General features: G+C 56.7%; 1 protein-coding gene, 1 long non-coding RNA gene and 1 pseudogene across 6 annotated transcripts; 2 read left to right on the plus strand and 1 right to left on the minus strand.

The window, feature by feature from the left end:
- The first annotated feature begins 356 nt into the window (after positions 1–356).
- Positions 357–20,403, plus strand: PDZD7 (PDZ domain containing 7). 5 transcript variants are annotated; one of them, XM_059169155.1, is made up of 17 exons: positions 357–446; positions 1,099–1,487; positions 6,487–6,627; positions 7,195–7,369; positions 7,905–8,081; positions 8,296–8,443; positions 9,689–9,749; positions 10,168–10,575; positions 11,078–11,272; positions 12,831–12,881; positions 13,443–13,618; positions 16,712–16,803; positions 16,922–17,013; positions 17,167–17,241; positions 17,743–18,366; positions 18,675–18,775; positions 19,224–20,403. In XM_059169155.1, exons 2-17 carry the CDS (start codon positions 1,265–1,267, stop codon positions 19,437–19,439), a joined length of 2,955 nt encoding a protein of 984 aa, XP_059025138.1. In that variant the 5' UTR covers positions 357–446; positions 1,099–1,264; the 3' UTR covers positions 19,440–20,403. The 5 variants fall into 5 exon arrangements, 4 of the variants coding, with proteins under 4 accessions (XP_059025138.1, XP_059025139.1, XP_059025140.1 ...); XM_059169156.1 differs by lacking the exons at positions 18,675–18,775; positions 19,224–20,403 and having other exon boundaries at positions 17,747–17,918; XM_059169157.1 differs by lacking the exons at positions 18,675–18,775; positions 19,224–20,403 and having other exon boundaries at positions 17,170–17,241; positions 17,747–17,918.
- LOC131830880 (U4 spliceosomal RNA) lies at positions 5,986–6,172 on the plus strand (annotated as a pseudogene).
- On the minus strand, positions 6,568–15,442 carry LOC131828537 (uncharacterized). The gene is made up of 3 exons (XR_009352489.1): positions 15,122–15,442; positions 7,814–8,069; positions 6,568–6,698 (listed from the first exon to the last, which is right to left on the minus strand). It is a non-coding gene; the product is annotated as an uncharacterized LOC131828537 (long non-coding RNA).
- Positions 20,404–20,433: the final 30 nt, after the last annotated feature.

The raw sequence follows: 20,433 nt of genomic DNA on the forward strand, positions 1-20,433 counted from the left end.
CCAGCCCACGCTGTGCCAACCGAATGCTTACACCCCCTCTGCCCAGGTGCCATTCCCTCACTGAGGCCTTGGGGGTGGCAATTCCAAGAGCCCTAGTGTCTGGCTTGGCCTGGAGAAGAAGTGGTTCTGGGCTCCCCTGCACTGAACCCATAGCGGGAGGGGACGAGGCGTGACCCAAACCCTAAGTTCGTGGGGCGGGGTAAGGCATCAGAACTCGAACTGCAGCGGGCAGAACCCAGCGGCCTCAGCCCAGGTGACAAACTGCTGTCCTGCGTGCCCAAGGGAGGGGACGGAGGCAGTGACTGGCGGCTGTCGCAGCCAATGGGAGCCTGCACCTACGCAGGCCGCCTTATTCTGGGCGGAGCACGGGCGAGGTTTCCCCCGGTTGCTGCGCACGCGGGCGCCTACGGGCTGGGGAGGCCGCCGGCGGCCGCATCAGCGAGCAGGTGAGAGGAGCCAAGCTGGAGAGGTGGGGGCCGAGAGGACCGACCCGAGGGTGGGATGCTGCGTTCTGAGTCCCAGAGCTGCTCTGGGGGACTTGGCTCCGGGTTTTGTGCGCGCTGTTGTGGGGCTCTAGCCTGCAGGTCCTCCGCCAAAGCCTGGCCACCTCTTTAGAGGAGAGAGGAGGGGGACGGAGGGGACAGCAGCATGGAACCAAGGAAGCAGTGGTAGTTGGGGAATCTCTGGGACCCTTGGCTGCAGCTGTCCCAGGTTCTGAAGCCCTGCCCTAGAGATCCAAGCCCCCTACCCACAAACACAAGGAGAGGTGTGCAGGGAATTGTCCTGGCCCCAATTTCCTTCACACCATCTGAAGCTCTAGGGCCCGCAAGAATCCATCTCCACTCTACCCAGGACTGGGCACTGGGGTAGATGACTCCGCTGAGAGTCGGAATGAAGAGTGAATGAGAGGCTCCCACTGGCCTTGTAGAAATGGCTCCGAAAGTCTTGCGGTGATGCCTGGGCTGGGCCAGGGCTGGAGAGGAGAGGGGTCTAAGGCATGGGACGACAGGATGCTCAAATTAGGGCCAGGGTGGAAGTTCTAGGGGTAGCGAGGGCAGCGATTAAACCATTGTCCCCATCCCTGCTCTCCATCCGCAGGCCTGGAGCGCACACTCCCGAGAAGCAGCCGAGGTGGGGCGCTCCCAGTACTGAGACCCCTGCCCCGCACAGAAGGCTCATGGAGCTGGGGGGCACGCAGGGCCCTTTTTGCAAGGGCTAGCAGGTTCCTTCTGGACTTGTAGGGCGTCGGCCAAGGCTAGCCACAATGGCGCAGGGTTTTGCAGTGGGCTTTGACCCACTGGGCCTCAGAGACCTCAGCTCGGGCTCCCTGAGCTCCCTCTCCTCCCGCGGCCACCTGGGCAGCGACTCGGGCTCCGCAACGCGATACCTGCTGAAGAGGCAGCAGCGGCTGCTGAACGGGCCCCCCCGCGGAATCCGAGCCTCATCGCCCATGGGCCGCGTCATCCTCATCAACTCCCCCATTGAAGGTGCGAGCAGGGCCCACCTCGGGTCTGGCGCTGAGGGTGGGGGTAAGGGCCCCGCTGGGAGGAGGAGCTGGAGAGATGCGAGTCTTAGAGCAGTGGGGCGAGGAGGGCCCCTGTTTAGCCACACACTCCTCCTCCTCAGCCCTTTCCTCAGGTTCAGGCCAACCCTATAGGGTTGCAGGATTGTAGAGAGGTGGGAGGAGGGACATAGGAGTGTGGAGGCAGGGACAGGTGTGTGTGATGTGCTAGCTCCCCAGCCAGCAAGGTAGGCTATGGAATGGGCAGCTCCATCCTAAGGACTCCACCTTTCTCCTTTCCCTTGGTGTTCGCCCCTCGGCCTGGGGGGAGCAGGATGGAGAAGGCTCTATCCATCAACCAACCAGTGTGTGACCAGCTCCATGCTGGGCTGTGAGGACTTAGTGACCACTGGGGAGACAGAATTAAAGATTTCAGGTGCAGGGGTGCCTGGCTGGCTCAGTCCAAAGAGCTCGTGACTCTGGATCTCAGGACATGAGTTCAAGCCCCAAGTGGGTGTAGAGATTATGTAAAATAAGTAAATAATTTAAAAAAAAGATTTCAGATGAAGAAGAAAAAAAAAAAAAAAAGAGGTAGGGTAGCAAATGTTCCAAAGAGAGGGGAGAGGAGGAGGGTTGAGGGTCCAAGAGGGAGCCCCAGGCCTGGGCCCCGAACCAGGGGGTTACCTGATCTGACACAATTGCTTCACGCTGTTACATTGCACACCCGCTCTACACCAGGTCCTGCGGGGGACCTGGAGAAAAACGAGGGTCAATCTTCACCTTCCAGAAATGTACAGTGTAGTGGGGCTTAGAGACAGAACGATGAGAGCGGTTGGTGCTGGGATGGAGGTTTCCCAGACAGGGCTGGAAGTGGAAACCGAGAGCACAGGGCGGAGGCCCTGATGGGAGCGGGGGGGGGGGGGGGGGCAATTAGGAGCCAGTCTGGCTGCAGTGACAGATGTGAGGCGACAAAGAGGCAGTGAACAAGGCAGGACCTTGAGTGTCAGCAGGGGTGGGGAGCAGAATGGGCACCCCCTGGGGCTAGGCTTTCTGTGGGACAGATGTGATAAATATCTCCAGCTCCCCTTCTGTTTCCCAGCCAGCAGAACTCCTCTGGCTGGATCCCACAGTGGACTTTTCAGACCCATCTCCTCCCCTCTGACCCAGCTGGCATCACTGTCCCCTACCCGGCTGCTGGGGTGCTCAGGGTGCAGGCCTTCCTGCACCAGTGGCCCAGGCCTGCTCACTCCCATCATCTACTGTGCTGGGTCTCCCCCACCCCAATGAGCACCAAGGCTTACCACTGTCACTCGGGTCACAGAGCAAAAGTCCGCAGAGGAGCTAAGGGACGTGGTAGGGGACAGGGAAGGGAGTGGGGCACGACCTTTTTAGGTCCCATTGTATTAAAAGAACATATACATCCCCCTCACACAGCCCCCCAGACAATGCCCCAACTATGGTGTGACGGCTCTGTGCGCTCTCCCCCTAAAGATGCTCTTGCAGAAGTTCCAGGATGGCTCTATCCAACTGCCTCGCCCTCGAGCCCTGCTTCTGCAGCTAAGGGGAGGGCCAGACAGACTTCCACCAGCCAGCCCCTACCCTATCTGGGCTGGGAGGCCCTGAGCTCAGAATTTTCCCTTCCACCTGAGCACAAACATCTCTCCAGTCACTGCATCCCGGAACCTTTCCTCCTTGTTACTATTTAGACCATTCCAGAGTCCTAAAGTAACTGATAAGGGAGACATAATGGGGAGGGAGAAACCATGACCCTCCTCACCCCCGTGACTTCCCACCAGCTTGTCAAACTCAGCTGGTCCCAGAGAAAATTCATTCTCTGATCCAAACCAGTCCTTCCTCCCCTCTCTCCTTCATCCATTTATTCTTCTACTTACTCAAAAAATCCTTGGCAGATACCAAGTGCTGTGCAACATACTGGAGATACATTGGCAGAAAAGGATTACAAAGTCCCTACCATGAGTGAATTTATAATCTAGTGAAAGGTGACAGACAATAAATAATATGTGAGCAAGCCAGTCATGAGAAAGGATGGTAAGACCCTTGGAGGCACTAATTTGCATGGTAGGATAGAGTAGTGGCTCGCAAACTTGGGAGGACATCAGAATTGCCTGAGGGGCTTGTAAAAAGATAAGCTGCTGGGGTCCGACATCCAGAACCTCTGATTCAGGGCACCTGCAGCGAAGCCCAAGAATACACATTTTTTAAAAATATACTTTTCTTTTAAAGATTTTATTTTTGAGTAATCTCTACCCCAATGTGGGGCTCAAACTCACAACCCTGAAATCAAGAGTCACATGCTCTACTGACTGAGCCATCCAGGTGCCCCAAGAATACACCTAAAAAAAGGTATTGGTGGGGCGCATGGGTGGCTCAGTGGGTTAAAGCCTCTGCCTTCGGCTCAGATCATGATCCCAGGGTCCTGAGATCAAGTCCCGCATCGGGCTCTCTGCTTAGCAGGGAGCCTGGCTCCCTCTCTCTCTCTGCCTGCCTCTCTGCCTGCTTGTGATCTCTGTCTGTCAAATAAATAAATAAATAAAAAGTCTTTTAAAAAATTGTATTGGGGCACCTGGGTGGCTCAGTGGGTTAAAGCCTCTGCCTTTGGCTTGGGTCGTGGTCCCAGGGTCCTGGGATCAAGCCCCACATCGAGGTCTCTGCTCAACGGAGAGCCTGTCAAATACATAAACAAAAAATTTTTAAATGTATTTATTTGAGAGACAGCAGGGGGAGGAGCAGAGGGAGAGGGACAAGCAGATTCCATGCTGAACTCAGAGCCTGTTGCAGGGCTCGATCCCAGGATCCTGAGATCATGACCTGAGCTGAAATCAACAGTCAGTTGATTAACCAACTGAGCCACCCAGGTACCCCAAGAATACACATTTTTAATAAGTTCCTAAGTACTGCTGGTGACCTGGGGGGCACGGTTTGAGAATCACTCTAATAGAGGTCTCCTGGGAGGAAAGGAAGGGACTTTAGGGAGGGTAGACCAGGAAAGCTTCTCAGAGAAAGTGCTGTGGACCAGGAGGGGCTGCAGATTGGGAGCTGGCTTTATGAAGTTCTGGGCAAGAGTTTCACAGATTGAGGGAACACTGAAATGATTAGCCTGTGAGAGGAATAGGAGAGAGGTCAGTGTAGCCAAAGCTCAATGAGGTTGGGATGGCCAAAGCTCAATGACGGGAGAGAGGTGGGCTGAGAGGACAGCCCACAGAGGGCCTTACTGGGCCTAGGGGACTGTGGAGTTCCTTCTAGAAGCAGGAGCATGTGCTGAAGTTTTTAATAAGCAGGACTGATCTGTAAAGGCTGGCTGTGGCCATTGTGTAGAGAATGGCCCAAAGGGGGCAAGACTGGGAGTGAAGAGACAATGAGGAGGCTGTGTGCTCCTGGAGTGGGTGGTCAGTGGGCAGGGGTAGGCCAGTGGAGGTAGAGAAGTGTCTATCCTTAGAGGCCCCAAGCTCCTATGCTCAACACTAGAGATTGGCAGCCCACTGGCCCAGGGCCCTAGGAAGGGCCCAGGGAGGAACTGAGAAGAAAGAGGGTTGGGGAACAGGAGAGCCACAGACTCCTGTGCTGGGTTGAGGTGTGTGCAGACAGAATCAGGCAGGAAGCCTCAGGATGCCACACATACCTGTCTTGCACCATCCCCTACCCACAGGCTGCCCTTGGAGATTTCTTCCAGAGCTGCTCTGGTCATGTATTGTAACCTGATTTCTCGTACATCAAGCAGAAGTGTGTGTGTGTGTGTGTGTGTGTGTGTGTGTGTGTGTGTGTGTGTCAGAGACAGAGATAGAGAGAGAGAGTTCTCCCTCTCAAATACCTCTAGAGTAAGCCTTGCCCAAGAAGAGATCTCACCTTCTCACCTGGGACCCAGCTTTCCTCTCCAGTCTTCTTAACTTTTCTAACTGAAGACCTTCTCAAGGACCCACCTCAAAGCCTTTGCTCACTCCATCCCCTCCCTCTTGGCGCCCTCCCTTTCTGCTCCACCCATTGAAATCCCACCCATCTTGTCTTCCCAAACACCTTCCCTGGCGACTGCAGCTCCTGGGAAGCCTGCTTCTCTGACATTCCCCAGTGCTGATAGAGAGGACCACTCTGGGAGCTCTGGGCATATACTGCAGCAGAGTGGTGTTTTGGGTTTCCCTCCTCATCTAGTCATGTAGCTCCTTGAGCCCTTACCTTCAGAATCATAGAGTCTAAGAGATAGAAGGGGCCTCATAGACCCTTCTACAACACCCCAGACAGGGATTTATCAAGTGCCAACTTGTATGCCTCCAAAGATGGGGAACTCACTATCTTCCTTGGAAAACTCATTCCATTGTCTGACAGCTGAAGGTTTTAGAAAGTTTTTTCCTACTAAATTGGCCTCCATTGAAGTCCACTATTGAGCTTGGCTCTGCCATCTGGGTTACACAGACAAAAACATCCAGTGCCTTTCACAGAATAGCTCTACAACTATTTGAAGACAGAGCTTGAGCTTTGCGCAGGGGCAGTATCATAGCCAATGAGGTTTATTCGAGGCGTGATTATTGCTAATTGAAGACAGAGCTTGAATATTCCTTTCTGCTCAAGATGAAGAGCTCAAACTTGGCTCAACTCTGCCCCATAGAATGGAACCTTGAATTTCTTTTCTATCCACCTGACCCTCAGAGTGGCAGGGGTTTTAGGAGTTTGTTCTATCCCAGGCCTGTGGGAGTGAGAAGCTTAGTTAGCACTAGAAACACACACACCCCTATATAATCAGGGAAGGAGAAGAGCATCTTCTAATATGGAGCCCTGTCCTGCTTGTTCCCATACTCTCTCCCTGACCCATACTCTCAAAGGCACCGAGAGGGAACTCAGAAATTGGCTGCCCTTAGGCCTTAGGTATCTGTGCCTAACAACCCAGCCCAAACTGGGAAACCCAGGGGCCCTCTGTGCCCAGACTGGACATGGGAGTCATGCCCGTGTCCCTCCCTGCTCCCGCCACCACACAGCCAACAGTAATGAGAGCGATATCATCCGCGCTGTCCGAGTGGAGAAGAGTCCAGCAGGGAGACTGGGTTTCAGTGTGCGGGGCGGCTCTGAGCACGGCCTGGGCATCTTCGTCAGCAAGGTGGAGGAGGGGAGCAGTGCAGGTGAGCAGGGCCCCCTGGAGGGAGGTGCTGGCTGAGGGTATGAGTCCCCACCTCACTGGGGTTCTGGAGTCCTATTTTCTTTTTTTTTTTTTTTTTTTTTTTTTTTTTTTTTTTTTTTAGATTTTATTTATTTATTTGACAGAGAGAAATCACAAGTAGATGGAGAGGCAGGCAGAGAGAGAGAGGGAAGCAGGCTCCCTGCTGAGCAGAGAGCCCGATGCGGGCCTCGATCCCAGGACCCTGAGATCATGACCTGAGCCGAAGGCAGCGGCTTAACCCACTGAGCCACCCAGGCGCCCTGGAGTCCTATTTTCAGGGATGACAGGAAAGGGTCCTCAGCTTTGGAGGGACTGATCTAATGGGGAAATGGGGCCGCCTCCCTGGATGGAGTGGGCTAATGGACAAGTCCCTAGTCTAATGAGGAATACCCAGACCTCATCTGGGGACCCCAAATCGCGTGGAAGGAAGCCTGGTTGCGGGGGGTGGGGGGGGCAGTGGAAGGCTTAGTTTTGCCCTGGGGGAATTGTCCCAAGAGGCCCATGCCAGCTGCCCCCCTCCCCGGTGCAGAGCGGGCTGGCCTGTGCGTGGGGGACAAGATCACGGAGGTGAATGGGCTGAGCCTGGAAAGCACCACCATGGGCAGCGCCGTGAAAGTGCTCACAGGCAGCAGCCGTCTGCACCTGACGGTGAGACGCATGGGCCGAGTGCCGGGCATCAGGTTCTCCAAGGAGAAGACCACATGGTGAGAAGGCCTGGTCCCGGCCCTGACCTTGCCCCACCCTGTCCAGCCCACCCAGCCCACGGCAGGAGAGGCAGGAGACAAAGGACTCTGCGTGGGACTTGGCTATCCCTGGCTCCTGCTCTTTCTGTCCCCCTGGTGCTGGAAACACAGTGATCCCAAGGCCTGACACTGCAATGAGACAAGGCCGTGTCTGTCCCCCAACCCTCCTCCCAGCTCTGTCTCAGATGCCAGTGGTCCTGCCCCCAGTGCTGCCATCGCTCCCCGGAGCCTGGGCATAGTAACAGCTCCTCACCCTCAGGGCTCTTGTGGGGATGTGAGAGGAGCCCTGGCACAATGGGCTGCTCCACAGAGAGAGGAAATTGGGGCAGTTTCCCTACCTGATGAAGGGGACTTCCCACTGAAGGGCTCAGGACTGGGGAGTCCCCCAAGGCAACCTCCCCTTACCTGTGCAGTCGTCGGGGATGCTGGGAAGAGAGGGGGTGCCTGGTGGCGGCCTGGGGGAGCCCAGACTGATGGCTGCTTGCTGCTGTCCCAGGGTGGACGTGGTGAATCGGCGGCTGGTGGTGGAGAAGTGCAGCTCGACGCCGTCAGACAGCGGCTCGGAGGATGGCGTGCGCCGCATTGTCCACCTGTACACCACGTCGGACGACTTCTGTCTGGGCTTCAACATCCGCGGGGGCAAGGAGTTTGGCCTGGGCATCTATGTGTCCAAGTGAGGGTTGGGGCAGGGCGTGCAGTGGAGACGGGTTGGCAAAGAAGGCTCAGCCAACCGCATGATCCAAGGAGGGCCTAGGTCAGGGGTAGGGCCTGTGTAGGGGTGGGGGGCTCCAGGAGGAGGGTCAAAGATTTTGGCTGGGGCGTTCCTGTATCTAAGTGAGGGAGGGTAGGCCCGGTGGCCTCTCAGACTGCCTCCTGTCTGACCCCAGAGTGGATCATGGTGGGCTGGCCGAGGAGAATGGCATCAAGGTGGGGGACCAGGTCCTGGCGGCCAACGGCGTCAGGTTCGACGACATCAGCCACAGCCAGGCCGTGGAGGTGCTGAAGGGCCAAACACACATCATGCTGACCATCAAGGTGGGCAGGACTGTGGGTGTCAGGGAGAGGCCAGACTATAGGAAGGACTTCCCAGACCTCTCTAGTACTTAATATCTGTTGCCCTACAACTTAGGACTTTTCCATAGCCATTTGTGAGGGCCAGACATTATGCTCATCCCTACTGCACAGAAGAAGAAACAGAGGCTCAGAGAGACAGAGTTATTCAGGAATCACGGTCACTTTCTCAGCTGGCCAGCAGCAGGACCTGCTTGCAGTCCTGCTCCCCAGACCTGGAGGGCAGTGCCCTTTCCGATGAGTGGTGGAGGTGCAGGAGTGGAAGGAGAAAGCGTCCTGCCCAGAGGGTGGGCACTAGCTGTGGCTTTGGGAGGGGCCTGGGCACAGGGCAAGGAGGCTGGGCTGGGGCCAGAGATTGGATTTCAGGGGAGGCACCTGCATTCATGATTCATGTGGGTCTCACACTAGCCTGAGGATCATGTCATTCTCACTCCGGCTGCAGGGGCAGGGACGGCTCTCTCTCCACTGGAACCCACTCCGGCCCCACTCCGGCCCCACTCCGGCCCCGCTCTGCTCTCCTCCCTTCCCTAGCCTTCACCCATCTCGCTCTTCAGAGCCTCCTCTGCCATTCCTCTGCCTTCTGCCACTTGATTTCCTCTCCCGCAACCCCCTCCCCCAGCCCGTTTCTCCCTTTCCTTCCTCTCACATGATCCCAAACACTCCTCCTCTCTCCTACTCTGCCCCTCGTTCATTCACTCAACATTTTTGAATAGGTACCGCGTGACAGCCTCTCTGCCAGGTGCTGGGGCTACGACAGTGAGCAAGACAGAAGAAGTCTCTGCTACGAGGGGTGGGGGGTCCTGGGGTGGGGGGAGCCAGGCCAACAGGATGCATGCTGACTGACAAATGCTGTAAGGAAATTAATAGAGAAAGGGGAGGGGTCATTGAGGAAGGCACTTTTAGCCTGGGGGTCAGGGCAGGTCTCTCTAGGGGGCTGACACCTGCAGAGGGAGAAGGAGCTAGCCAGAAGATGAGGAGAAGGAGGAAGGAAGAGAATCCAGACCGAAGGGGCAGCAAATACAAAGCCTTGAGTTACAGAGGAGTTTGGCATGTTCAGACATAAAGTAGCCCATTTGTCTCGAGCGTGATGAACTTGGAGGAGAGAGATGGAGTTGGAAAGTTTACTCCTATCCCGTCACTCCCCCTTCTCACCCACCCCCTTCTCACCTACTCCCCCATGCCCTCCTATGCCCACCACGATCTTCCCAGGAGACTGGCCGGTACCCTGCCTACAAAGAGATGGTTTCTGAGTACTGCTGGCTGGACCGATGTAAGTGGCTCAGGCCCTGGGCTGGAGGGAAAGGGCTGAGGCCCGACAGTGGGTCAGAGTCTCTGAGGACTAATTGGGCAGGAGGAGCAACCTGCGTGGGACTTCCTCACTGCCCGGAGCCATTTCTGGGCTCCCCTCTGGAAGTTGCAGGTTCAGTTCCTGGCTCCCCTGGCTCTGGAGTCCCAGGTGGGGTGGGGGTGGGGGGCTGCCGTGAATGGAGAAGGGACTCGCCTAAGGTCTCTCAACAAGTCAGGGGCAGGACTGCTGAGCCACCGGTTCCCCAGAGCCCATGCTTCCAGCCTCTGCGGCTACCCAACACTCACCCACCCCCATACCCAAGGTGGTCTGCAACCCTGGCAGGGCCCTGAAGCTGTCCGGCCTTCCCCTGAGATGCCCCTGCCTTCCCCACTGCCTGCAGTGAGCAACGGGGTGCTGCAGCAGCTGTCCCCCGCCTCTGAGAGCAGCTCCAGCGTCTCCTCCTATGCCTCCAGTGCCCCCTACAGCTCCGCTGAAGGCTCGGGCTCCCTGCCCTCCGACCGCATGGATGTCTGCCTGGGGCCCGACGAGCCGGGCAGTTGGGGCCCAGGCTGGGGGCGGGCAGACACAGCCATGCAGACAGAGCCTGACGTGGGGGGCCACGTGGAGACCTGGTGCAGCGTGAGGCCCACCGTCATCCTCAGGGACACTGCCATCCGCTCCAACGGACCCTGGCCTGCCCACCGCCTGGATTCTGCGCTCTCCGAGTCCCCGAAGACTGCTCTGCTGCTGGCCCTGAGCCAGCCGCGGCCCCCCATCACGAGGTCCCAGAGCCACCTGACCTTGTGGGGTATGTAGGGAAGGGGCGGCTGATGCTCTCTCCAGAGCTCCCAGTAAAACGCCTGCCGCACATCCAGCCCTGGGCCCTCCCTTGGCTCTAGGCCTTGACTCGGCCTCATTTCCAGCCCCAGAATGCACTGAGATGCCACTCTGGGCCCCATTTTCAACTGGTCTGGGCCCCAAACCCACCCTCAGATCCAGTCCCAGCTCCTGTCAGCTTTGGGCCCCAAACCAGCCCTAATCCATCCCTGCCACCCTACACACACACACACAGGCACAGACACACACACCCCGGCCTTCTCGGAGAGTCCTCACAGAGCTGGAGCTGTGGGTGGGGGAGAGGTGGAATGTGAAGGGGGAAGCCCACCTATGTCCATCCCCACCTCCCCACAAGGCTGGGGGTCCTGTCTGCCCCTCCTGCCCCTCCTCTCTGCCCCTCTTCATACCCCCGCCCCTCGGCCTTCCCTTCTGCCCACCACCCCAGCACCCTGGGTGCTCCCTCATGTCTGCAGAGGAGAAGAAGCAGCGGAAGAAGAAATTGGGGTCCTCTGGGGAAAAGGGGGCCCTGCAGCGCTCCAAGACACTGATGAACCTCTTCTTCAAGGGAGGGCGGCAGGGGCGGCTGGCAGGTGATGGGCACAGAGAGGCCTGGACGCTGGATGGAGGGAGCCCAGCCAAGCCCCGCCCCCGCCTAGACCCGGAAAAAGGTAAGCAAGCAGGATGAGAGACGGGGAGGAAGGCAGTACAGCCCACTTTGGCATCCAGCAGCTCTGGGCTGAACTCCTGCACTGCCTTCTACCAGCTGGGAGTCGCTACCTGCCCCCATAAGCCTGTTTGCTTATGAGTCACGTGAGAGTAGTGATTACCTATTTCTTCAGGAATGGTGAGGAATAAGAGAATGGTTGTATGTAAATCACTTAAGGACATTGTCTGGCATACAGAAGGTCCTCAGAAAACGCAGTGGTCATTGTTAAACTGTCTCATCTCCCCACTTTACAGAAAGGAAAACTGATAGAGCCACAGCCTAGCCAGGAAGTTGAAGGGCTTGGGTCAGTTCTCTGTGCTCTTGGTTCTGAGGTGGGTAGGGCACGTCTCTCCTGGAATATTTGTCTTCACCTCCCCTGGCCAGAGCTCCACAGACCCTACCTACCCAGTTCTAGAATCATCCCTGGGCAAGGCTATTTCTAGATCAGGGCTCAAGTGGAAGGGCCTGGGCAGGCTTCACTTAAGACAGGGGCTTCCAAAGGACCCTCAGAGAGGCCTCTTGTCTCTCAGGAGAGGCTCCAAGACTGGACCACAAGTGGATGAGTAAGGCTCTCAGGGTTGTATAAGACAGAAACCCAACTCAAATTAGGTTTAAAAGCACTTCTCAGCTCAGCTACTGATGTAAGGAGGTCTAAAGGTTTAAACAGTCTCATCAGAACTGTTTTTCCCCTTCATCTTTGGTTTCCCTTTCCCCTGGGTTGGCTTCATTATCCTGCAGGTTTTGCCCACTCAGAGGGAAGATGGCACTGCCACTTAGCAACCCAGGGACAGAGGAGAGCTTCTTAAAGAGGTCCTGCTGAAGTTCCAGGCTCTCATTGGCCCTGCTGGGCCACATGCCCAATGGGGCAGGCCCATGGTACTTTCATGGGCCTTCCTCAGTCACAGACCCACCCTGGAGCCCATGGACTGAGAATGGAGGTCCCCAGATGAAACTGCGGTGCTGTTTGTGGAGGGAGAGTGGAGGTTGGGTAGGCAAAAAGAATGATGGGATGGGGATCTGGACCCAGCCCCTACTGGGGGGCTAAGGTGAGAGTCCCACGGAAGAGACAAGCTCTTTAGATCTGGCCAGGCCAGCCCCACTTCCTCAACCCACTTCTTTTTCCACAGCCCCCCCGGGCCCTGCTCTCACCTGACGCTTCTCCTATCCCTCTGGATACCCCTCTCTCTCCTCCAAAGGCTCCTCTTTTTTTCTCTGTCCCCTGAAGGTAGGTGCTCCCTCAAGCTTTGTTCTTTGCTTCTAAATGAATTTCCACAAGCAGAACCCAAACTGTACCCTCTCTCGATCTCAAACTTTCACTGACTCCCCACGGCCTATGAATGAAGTCCCTAGGGGACCGTGGTCCCTGAAGACCTCAGTGGCCTGGACTCTTGCCTCCCCATTCTACCTCCTTCCAGCCCGAGTTCTTCATTTCAGCCAGTGAACCAGCCACCCCTGAGCCCTCCAAGCCCTGTGTTCAGATTGGGAGCCAGGGCCCGCCACTGAGCCTTTCTTCTCCACAGCAGGGGCAGTGGGGCCCGTGCAGAAGTTTGTCACCTGGAGACTGAGACGCGGTAATTCATGCATCTCTTTTTCGAGGCCTGGTTGACATCAGAGCCACAAATGGGGTGCATGTTGGGGGCAATTAACGGGCTTTGGGCTGAACTCAGTTGGGGACATGCATGGGGGATTGAGTGCATACTGGAGGCAACTAAAGAATTAGGCTAGGCTAAGCTTACCAGGAGAGACAGGGCTGCAGAGAGATATTGGGGTGCATTTTTGAGAACTGGGTACACAGAGGGACTCCTAAAGACAGGTTTTGGGGAATGAGGGAGCCTGGGCCAGAACTCCATTGAGTACTATGACAATGACTCTTCATAGGACACCAGCAAGGGACAGACTAGTTTAGGGGTCTGTGTTGGGGGCCAAAGGGTCTGGATTGGAGCTCCCTTGCTGGGCAGATCATTACAGGAGACCACGGTGGGGAGATCTGGGGCTAGGCTGGGATTCTGTCAGCAGTACCTAGGCCTCTCAGCTGACCTGTTCTGGGGTCTGAACCCACTGAGAGAAGCCCCTGTCTCTTCCCCTGAGGGTTCCTGGCTCCATCATCATATGCCTTTGCTCCTTCCCTGCAGAGCGGGAGAGGGGCCGGGCCCTGCTCTCTGCCAGGTCAGGGAGCCCCTCCAGTCAGCTGCCCAGCATGGATGAGCAGGTGCAAGCCTGGGAGAGCCGGCGGCCTCTTATTCAGGACCTGGCCCGGCGGCTGCTGACTGATGATGAAGTGCTGGCCATCACCCGCCACTGCTCCCGGGTGAGCTTCCAGCCTACGCCCAGCTCCAGCCCGCGGTCACCCAGCCACCCAGTCCCTCATTCATTCAGGCCACAGTCTCTGGTCAGTATCCGGGCTTGATGCCATGAGGCCAGTGGTCGGTAAAAGCAGAAGTCACTCCTGTTGTGCACATGCACACGCGTACACGCGTGCACACACACACACACTGAGCTCACAGACAGGAAGAAGAGATACAATAATTAGAACCTAAATACCCATAGTGACAAATCACATCAAGTGCTAGGAAAGGAAAGAACAGGAGAAAATAACCCAAAAGGTACAAATTAGGTGGTGTGGTCTAGGAGGGCCTCCTTGAGCAGGTGATGTTTCAGCTAAGGAGAGAAAGAACTGGACAGGTGATGAGTCGGAGGACACGAGTCTATGTGGTCACTGCCTTCGAGCTCCTCAAAAGCCCAGCCTTCTCCCGGAACCCCTGCCTCCCTCTATACCTGGGTCAGCCCACAGGCTGACTTGATGCCACCCCCCCTCCCCTGTTACCCAAGTAAGTAATCCTTTGTCACCTCCCCATACACACCTCAAGCCTCCCCCAGCATCTGCACTGTTGTTCTGTTTCCTTCTACTTCAAACAGAAAGTGGGGCTCCAGGGTGGAGTGCAAGTTAGATGTGAGGGAGTCCTTGTGGCCTGGATGTTGGGGAGGCACAGCCTCCCCCTCCAGGGGGATCAGAAGGCCCTCTGCTCTTGTCCTGTCTCAGAGTCCCCGGGTTTCTTGTCCTGATGTCCCCATGAGGTGGCGGCATCAGCGCACATTAAGCCCGCACGCAAGAACAAGCTCCAGGGGCTCCAGGAAGTCGCTTCTGATTCCCCCCACACCCTCAGCCTGGTCGGAGTTGGGCTGTGTTGTTTGTCTGTGTGATGTGCACAACTGTGTGCCTGTGGGGTACCTAGGTTTGAGTGCGACTGTGTTTGTGTCTAGCTAAGGCAGGTGCATATCAACTGGAGACTGAGACACAATAATTCATGCATCCCTTTCCCGAGGCCTGGTTGACAGCAGAGCCACAGATGGGGTGCATGTTGGGGGGCACCTAGGGCCTTTGGGCTAAACTCTTGTCACCACCCTCAATTCAGTGCTGAGTGGGAACCCAAGCACCAACTTCCGCGAGCTTGCACCTCTGGCTCTGGCCATTAGGTGGCGCGCTGTGTCCATTTCTTGGCTCAGCTCCTTTTCCATCAGCCCTCGGTTCCTCCCACCCTCTCCAAGCCAGGACCACCTCTCACTGCACCCCCACAGCACCTGCATACCCCCCAAACCTGACCCATGCCTCACCAAAGCAATCAGACCCTCTGGGGTGGAGCTCTGCTCGGAATGATTAGTAAATCTCCCCTAAAGACTGGAAAGTGTGGCCTCAAACCCTAGGCCTCCCTTCTCTCTCCTCTGTGCCAGCTCTCCATGGCCACCAGGCCAGACTTTAGAAACCCCATCTTGGATCACTTGACACTCCCCAAATCCCCTTGCAATCTCTTACCTTTGGTGGAACAGAGAAAGTTTCTCAGGCTCACATTCAAGGCCTTCCCTGCTTTGACTCCCCAGCCACGAACCTCAGCCTTCCCATGGTTGCCATGTCACCACCTCGTCATCTTCTGTTGGCCACTGCCTAGGGTTTACACATATGATGAACCGCACAACGCTGGGCCACCACTCACCCCGCAGTCCCAACCTATGCAGCCTACATGGAGGCCCTTCTTGTAGCCCGCAGTCAAGCTAAACTTCCTTCTATCCATTATTCCACCCCACCCTTAGGGCACTTTCCTCTGAGTATTCATGCTGTTCCCTGCCTGTATCCTTAAGAGTAAATGTAAATGAAACAAACCTACCAAGAGGGGTCAGGGTAAAGGTCGCTGCCTCCAGGAAGCCAATCCCGGACTTCGCATGCTCCTCTGAGATTCCCTCTGCCCCACTGCCAGTGTTGTGTAGTCCACTGGGGCACTTGGCTCCTTCTGCCCGTTTCCCGCTAGACTGACTTCTGAAGGATTTGGAACAGGGTCTTCATCGTGTGCCCCCACTGCCAGCACAGGGTGTGACATTTAGTAGGAGCTGAATGCAGATTTGTGGCCTTGAAGTGTGTACCTATGTGACAGATTCTGTGCAATCATAGATCTCTCTCTCCAGACATAAGGAGGTGTATTTTGGACACGTGTATGTGTGAGTCCCTGTAACTTTATGTGTGTTTAGGACCACATAGTTTATATTTTATTTCCTGAAATTTATAATGTCTCACTCTGACCACCAGGGCTTGCTGTCTGTGTTTATTCCTTTCCAGGATGAAGGGGGGGGGGAGAGAGAGAGAGAGAAAGTGTGTGTGTGTGTCCCTCTGAATCGGTACTTGTCTCCATTCCACCACTAGGGGGCAGTGTGTTGTCCAAAAAGGGAGGCTCCCAGTGTTCCGTTTGCCAGTTTTTCTGCGTTGGTGGGGTGTGGCTGGTGGCATCGGGCAGTGCCAGGCAGAAGGGCTTCCACTCCCGCCCCCGCCGGGGACTGATTGGAGAGGCTTTCTGTCGAGCCACCCCTTCCCCAAGGTCCCTATTCCAGCACTGAACAAAGCTTAATTGGTAGGTCACTGTGCAGACACAGGCTGGGCCCAGCGGGCCCAGAGCCTAGCGTTTGGCCCGGGTTCCTTCCTTCTGCCTGGAAGGTGGGGGCGGGGAGGAGAGTCCACAGCCCGCACATCCTTTTCCGGCACCGGCACCGAAGCTGGTGGGAGCCTGACTTCTCAGGTTCCAATCGCTCTTCACACTTCCTTATCTGTGTGGCCTTGGGCAAAGTCCTTCTCTCTCTGATCCTCAGTTTCCTCAGTCTGTAAAATGAGAATAATTCATGTTATCTCTCAGCCCGTCCCAAAGCCGTTGCTGCCCCCCGCCCACCCCACCAGCTATTATAGGTCTGTTAGCTCACTTGCAGGCTTCGCCCTAGTCACCAACACTGCCCTGTCCCGGGGACAGCCTGGGGATGGGGAGCAGCTTTCCTAAACATGGGGAACCCCACAGGCCCACGCAGCCCCTCCCCCCAGCTCTGGATGTCCCGGCCGCTGGGTGACCTGCGGCACCTCTCTCTGCAGTACGTGCATGAGGGTGGCGTGGAGGACCTCGTGAGGCCCCTGCTGGCCATTCTGGACAGACCGGCGAAGCTGCTGCTACTGAGGGACATCAGGTGGGGTGGAGGCTGTGGGGAGGGCTTGGGGGCAGAAAGGAGACCCTGGAGAACTCCCCCTACTATACCCCACCAGAACTGTGCCCCTGCCCACCTCTCATCTCTCGCCCTCCCCCAGGAGCGTGGTGGCCCCCACCGACCTCGGCCGCTTCGACAGCATGGTGATGCCCGTGGAGCTGGAGGCTTTTGAAGCCCTTAAGAGCCGGGCAGGTCAGCAGCTGGGGGTAGGATGCACAGATTCCGGGCCCCAGCTGGGGATGGCAAGAGGGCCTCCCAGGGGAGAGGAGGCAGACATGACCTTCAGCTGTGTCCATCATGGAGCCTGGCAGGGGCCCAGGCCTCTGAGGGGATCTCCTTTCCCAGCAGTGCGGCCTCCTGCCTTGAGACCAGCCCGGCAGGACACACCGCCCAAGCGTCACCTCATTACACCTGTGCCTGGTCAGTCGGATTCCCAGCGCTGGGGGAGGGGGCACATCCCTGGGGTACTGGGGAAGGGAGAACGGGTCTTCCATCCCTGCCCCCACATAGGGTGTCATGGCTTCAGAACACCGTCTGGTCCCCTGAAGGAAATCCCTTGTCCCCCAGAGTCACACTTATCACTGCCACTCACCACCTGTACTATTATTTACTTAATAATTGGTTTTAAACCCACTCACTTTTTAAATCTAGTCTCCTTCTACGTAATAATCTCTGAGAAATGACCAGTTTGGTGTGCGAGTCATGTTTTTTCTAAGACATAGACTGTGATAGAAAGCTTTCAAGTACTGTGTTAGCCGGGAACCTAGGCAGAGTCCCTCCCTGTGGGAACACTACCGGAGGGCCTGAGCCGACCAAGCCAGGGTCTCACGCGCCCTCCACCAGCAAAGGCAAGGACTGGAGCCTGGCAAGGTGGCCTGGGCTGGTGAGGATGGGCAGCCTGCCCTTGACCCTCTTCCCCAGACAGTCGTGGAGGTTTCTACCTGCTGCCTGTGAACGGCTTCTCAGAGGAGGATGACAATGGGGAACTGAGGGAGCAGCTGGGCGGCCTCCAGCTCTCCCTGGGGGCCTCTGCTCCCCACCATCCTCATAAAGGGATCCCCCCTCTCCAAGATGTGCCAGTAGATGCTTTCGCCCCACACCGAAGCACCAGCACCCCCCCTCCCCAGCCACCTCCTGTCACTCCCCGGCCCCCAAGGCCTAACTGGCTGCTGACGGAACCCCTGACCCCAGAGGACCCGCGGCAGAGCCAGAGCCAGGGCCTGGCTCAGAGCCGCAGCCGCAGTCGCAGTCGCAGCCGCAGCCGCAGCCGCAGCCACAGCCGGTGCCGAGGCAAGTCCCCGGGACGCAGGCGCTCCCCATCCCCAGCACCTATCCCCACCCCGAGTGCTGCTGACGGGCGCTACCACAAGCCTCGCAAGGCCAGGCCCCCTCTTCCACGACCTGTGGATGAGCAAGCAGCCAAGGCAGGGAGCCGTCAAGGCCACTCTGAGAATGGAACTGGCAGGACAGCCAGGGAGGCCACCGAGAAGGCCCCTGGCGGGGAGCTGAGAACAGTCACGCTGTCCAAGATGAAGCAGTCCTTGGGTGAGTCCACATGGGACTGGGCCTGGCAGATGGGGCCCTTGGGTTTGGATGAGATTCCTGGCCTTGGTTTTGGGGTACAACTCGGGGGTCTGGTGTTAAGATTTGGATATGGGGGTCTATTGGGGAGGTTTGAGATTGGAGGGGGTGGGGACTGGAGGATTTTTGGAGTCGAAGACTGAGTGGGAACCGAATCTGGAGATTTGGGAGCAGTTGGGGTCAAGACTTGGTGCTGGGGTGCTGGGTTTCTTCTGGGAGCTCTGGGGTGAGGGGAGTGGCCACACACTCACCCAGTGCTTCTCTCTCAATAGGCATCAGCATTTCTGGGGGCATTGAGTCCAAGGTGCAGCCCATGGTGAAGATAGAGAAGATCTTCCCTGGGGGGGCTGCCTTCCTCAGTGGGGCCCTGCAGGTGGGTGAAGAGTACCCAAGCCCACTCCCAAGGTCCAGAGCTGAATTGGGGAATGGGGGTGGGGGATGGGCAGAACCTGCTCATCTTCCAGCCAGACAGGTTTAAACCAGGTCACAGGAGGCGGCTTAGGTGCGGGAGGTGGGGGGGTGGAAGGGTGGAGGGGTGGGGGTGGGGGAGTGGGGGTGGTGGTCAGGCCGGCAAGATGAACCAGCCCAGGGAGAAATCTTTCCCCTCATGCCAGCCTGGGCCTGAGGGTGGCCCATCCTGTTCCACCCCTATCCCCAAGGGACAAAGGGCTATTGTCTGTGCTTCACCCTGCCCCCCAAGGCCCCAGGCACAAAAGTCCCATTGTCCATCCTCTCCACCCAGATGGGGAGGAGTGTCCTAGCTGCTGGAGGTGAGAGGTTGGATGGTGGGATGACCTGTGATTTCCCCACCCCCATCCCAGGCTGGCTTCGAGCTCGTGGCAGTGGATGGAGAGAGCCTGGAGCAGGTGACCCACCAGCGAGCAGTAGATACCATCCGCCGGGCTTATCGAAACAAGGCTCGGGAGCCCATGGAGCTTGTGGTCAGGGTCCCTAGGACCAGCCCACTACCCTTACCCTCGGACTTGTCAGCCCTCACTGATCAGTGCCTTCCTGTTGACCATTCCCCTGCCCACTGACCCCTTGATGGTACTCCTTCCCTCCCACTGCCTCCTAGAACCTCCCATTAATGCTCTGATTCCTCCCACCGATGCCAGGCTCCTCCTTCAGAGAGCCAGCCCAGTCCCTTCTCTAGGCCTCCAGACTCCTGATGCTAATCCCAGACTCTCCCCACCTATGCCAGGACTCTTCCCACTGGCTTCAGATCCTCCCACTGACTCCCAGGACCCTCCTGCTATCTCCCAGACCCCACCAACCAACCTCCTTGGGACTCAGGAACCTCCCACTCTTGCTTGACTTGGCTCCTCCCAAAGCTCCCCCCACCTTCTTCCCTCTCCAGCTATCACTAAGGCTCTGCCCTTTCCAGATAAACTTGGTGTCAAGGACAAGGTGCTCCTGGGTAGCCTGTGTCACTCGCTCACTGCCCACAGCCCACAAACTCCCAGGATCGGAAGAGGCTGGGAGGAAGCCAAGGTCTGGAGCTTGGGATTCATGGGCACTTTCTCCCGATGTTCCTTTTAATGCCCAAGCACTGAGGAACATGGGCTCTCAGATAGGGCTTTGAAGGGTCATAGCATCCATCCCCCAGCCCCAAGTAGTGTTCTGTGTAAGGGACAGGATGGAAGGCCTTTCTAGTTTCTCAAACTCTGAGACACCGTTTCATGTCGTAGTCCACTGGGACCCCACACTTTCTACTGGATTTGTCCTCCCCTATTCACCCTCTCTCCCCATGACCTCTATGAGGAGTAGGGGAAGAGCCAGCAAATTGGAGCGGGAGCTGCGAGGAGGGGTCAAGTAAGTTCCCATCTCTACCTAGCACACTCGTCTTTTTTTTAAAAACAAAAAAAAATTTTTTTTTAATTTTTTTTCTTTGGGTTTGTACAAGAAATTTACAGTGTGGAAAAATATACAAGTGAAAACGAGGCCATAAACCTGGGTGTGGGGAGGGGCCCCTTGGTCACAAACACAAATAAACAAGACAATTCTGAGTTCTTCCTTTGGTCTGACTACAGC

This window comes from Mustela lutreola, chromosome 4 (genome assembly GCF_030435805.1).
Source record: "Mustela lutreola isolate mMusLut2 chromosome 4, mMusLut2.pri, whole genome shotgun sequence".
NCBI classification, from domain to species: Eukaryota; Metazoa; Chordata; class Mammalia; order Carnivora; family Mustelidae; genus Mustela; species Mustela lutreola.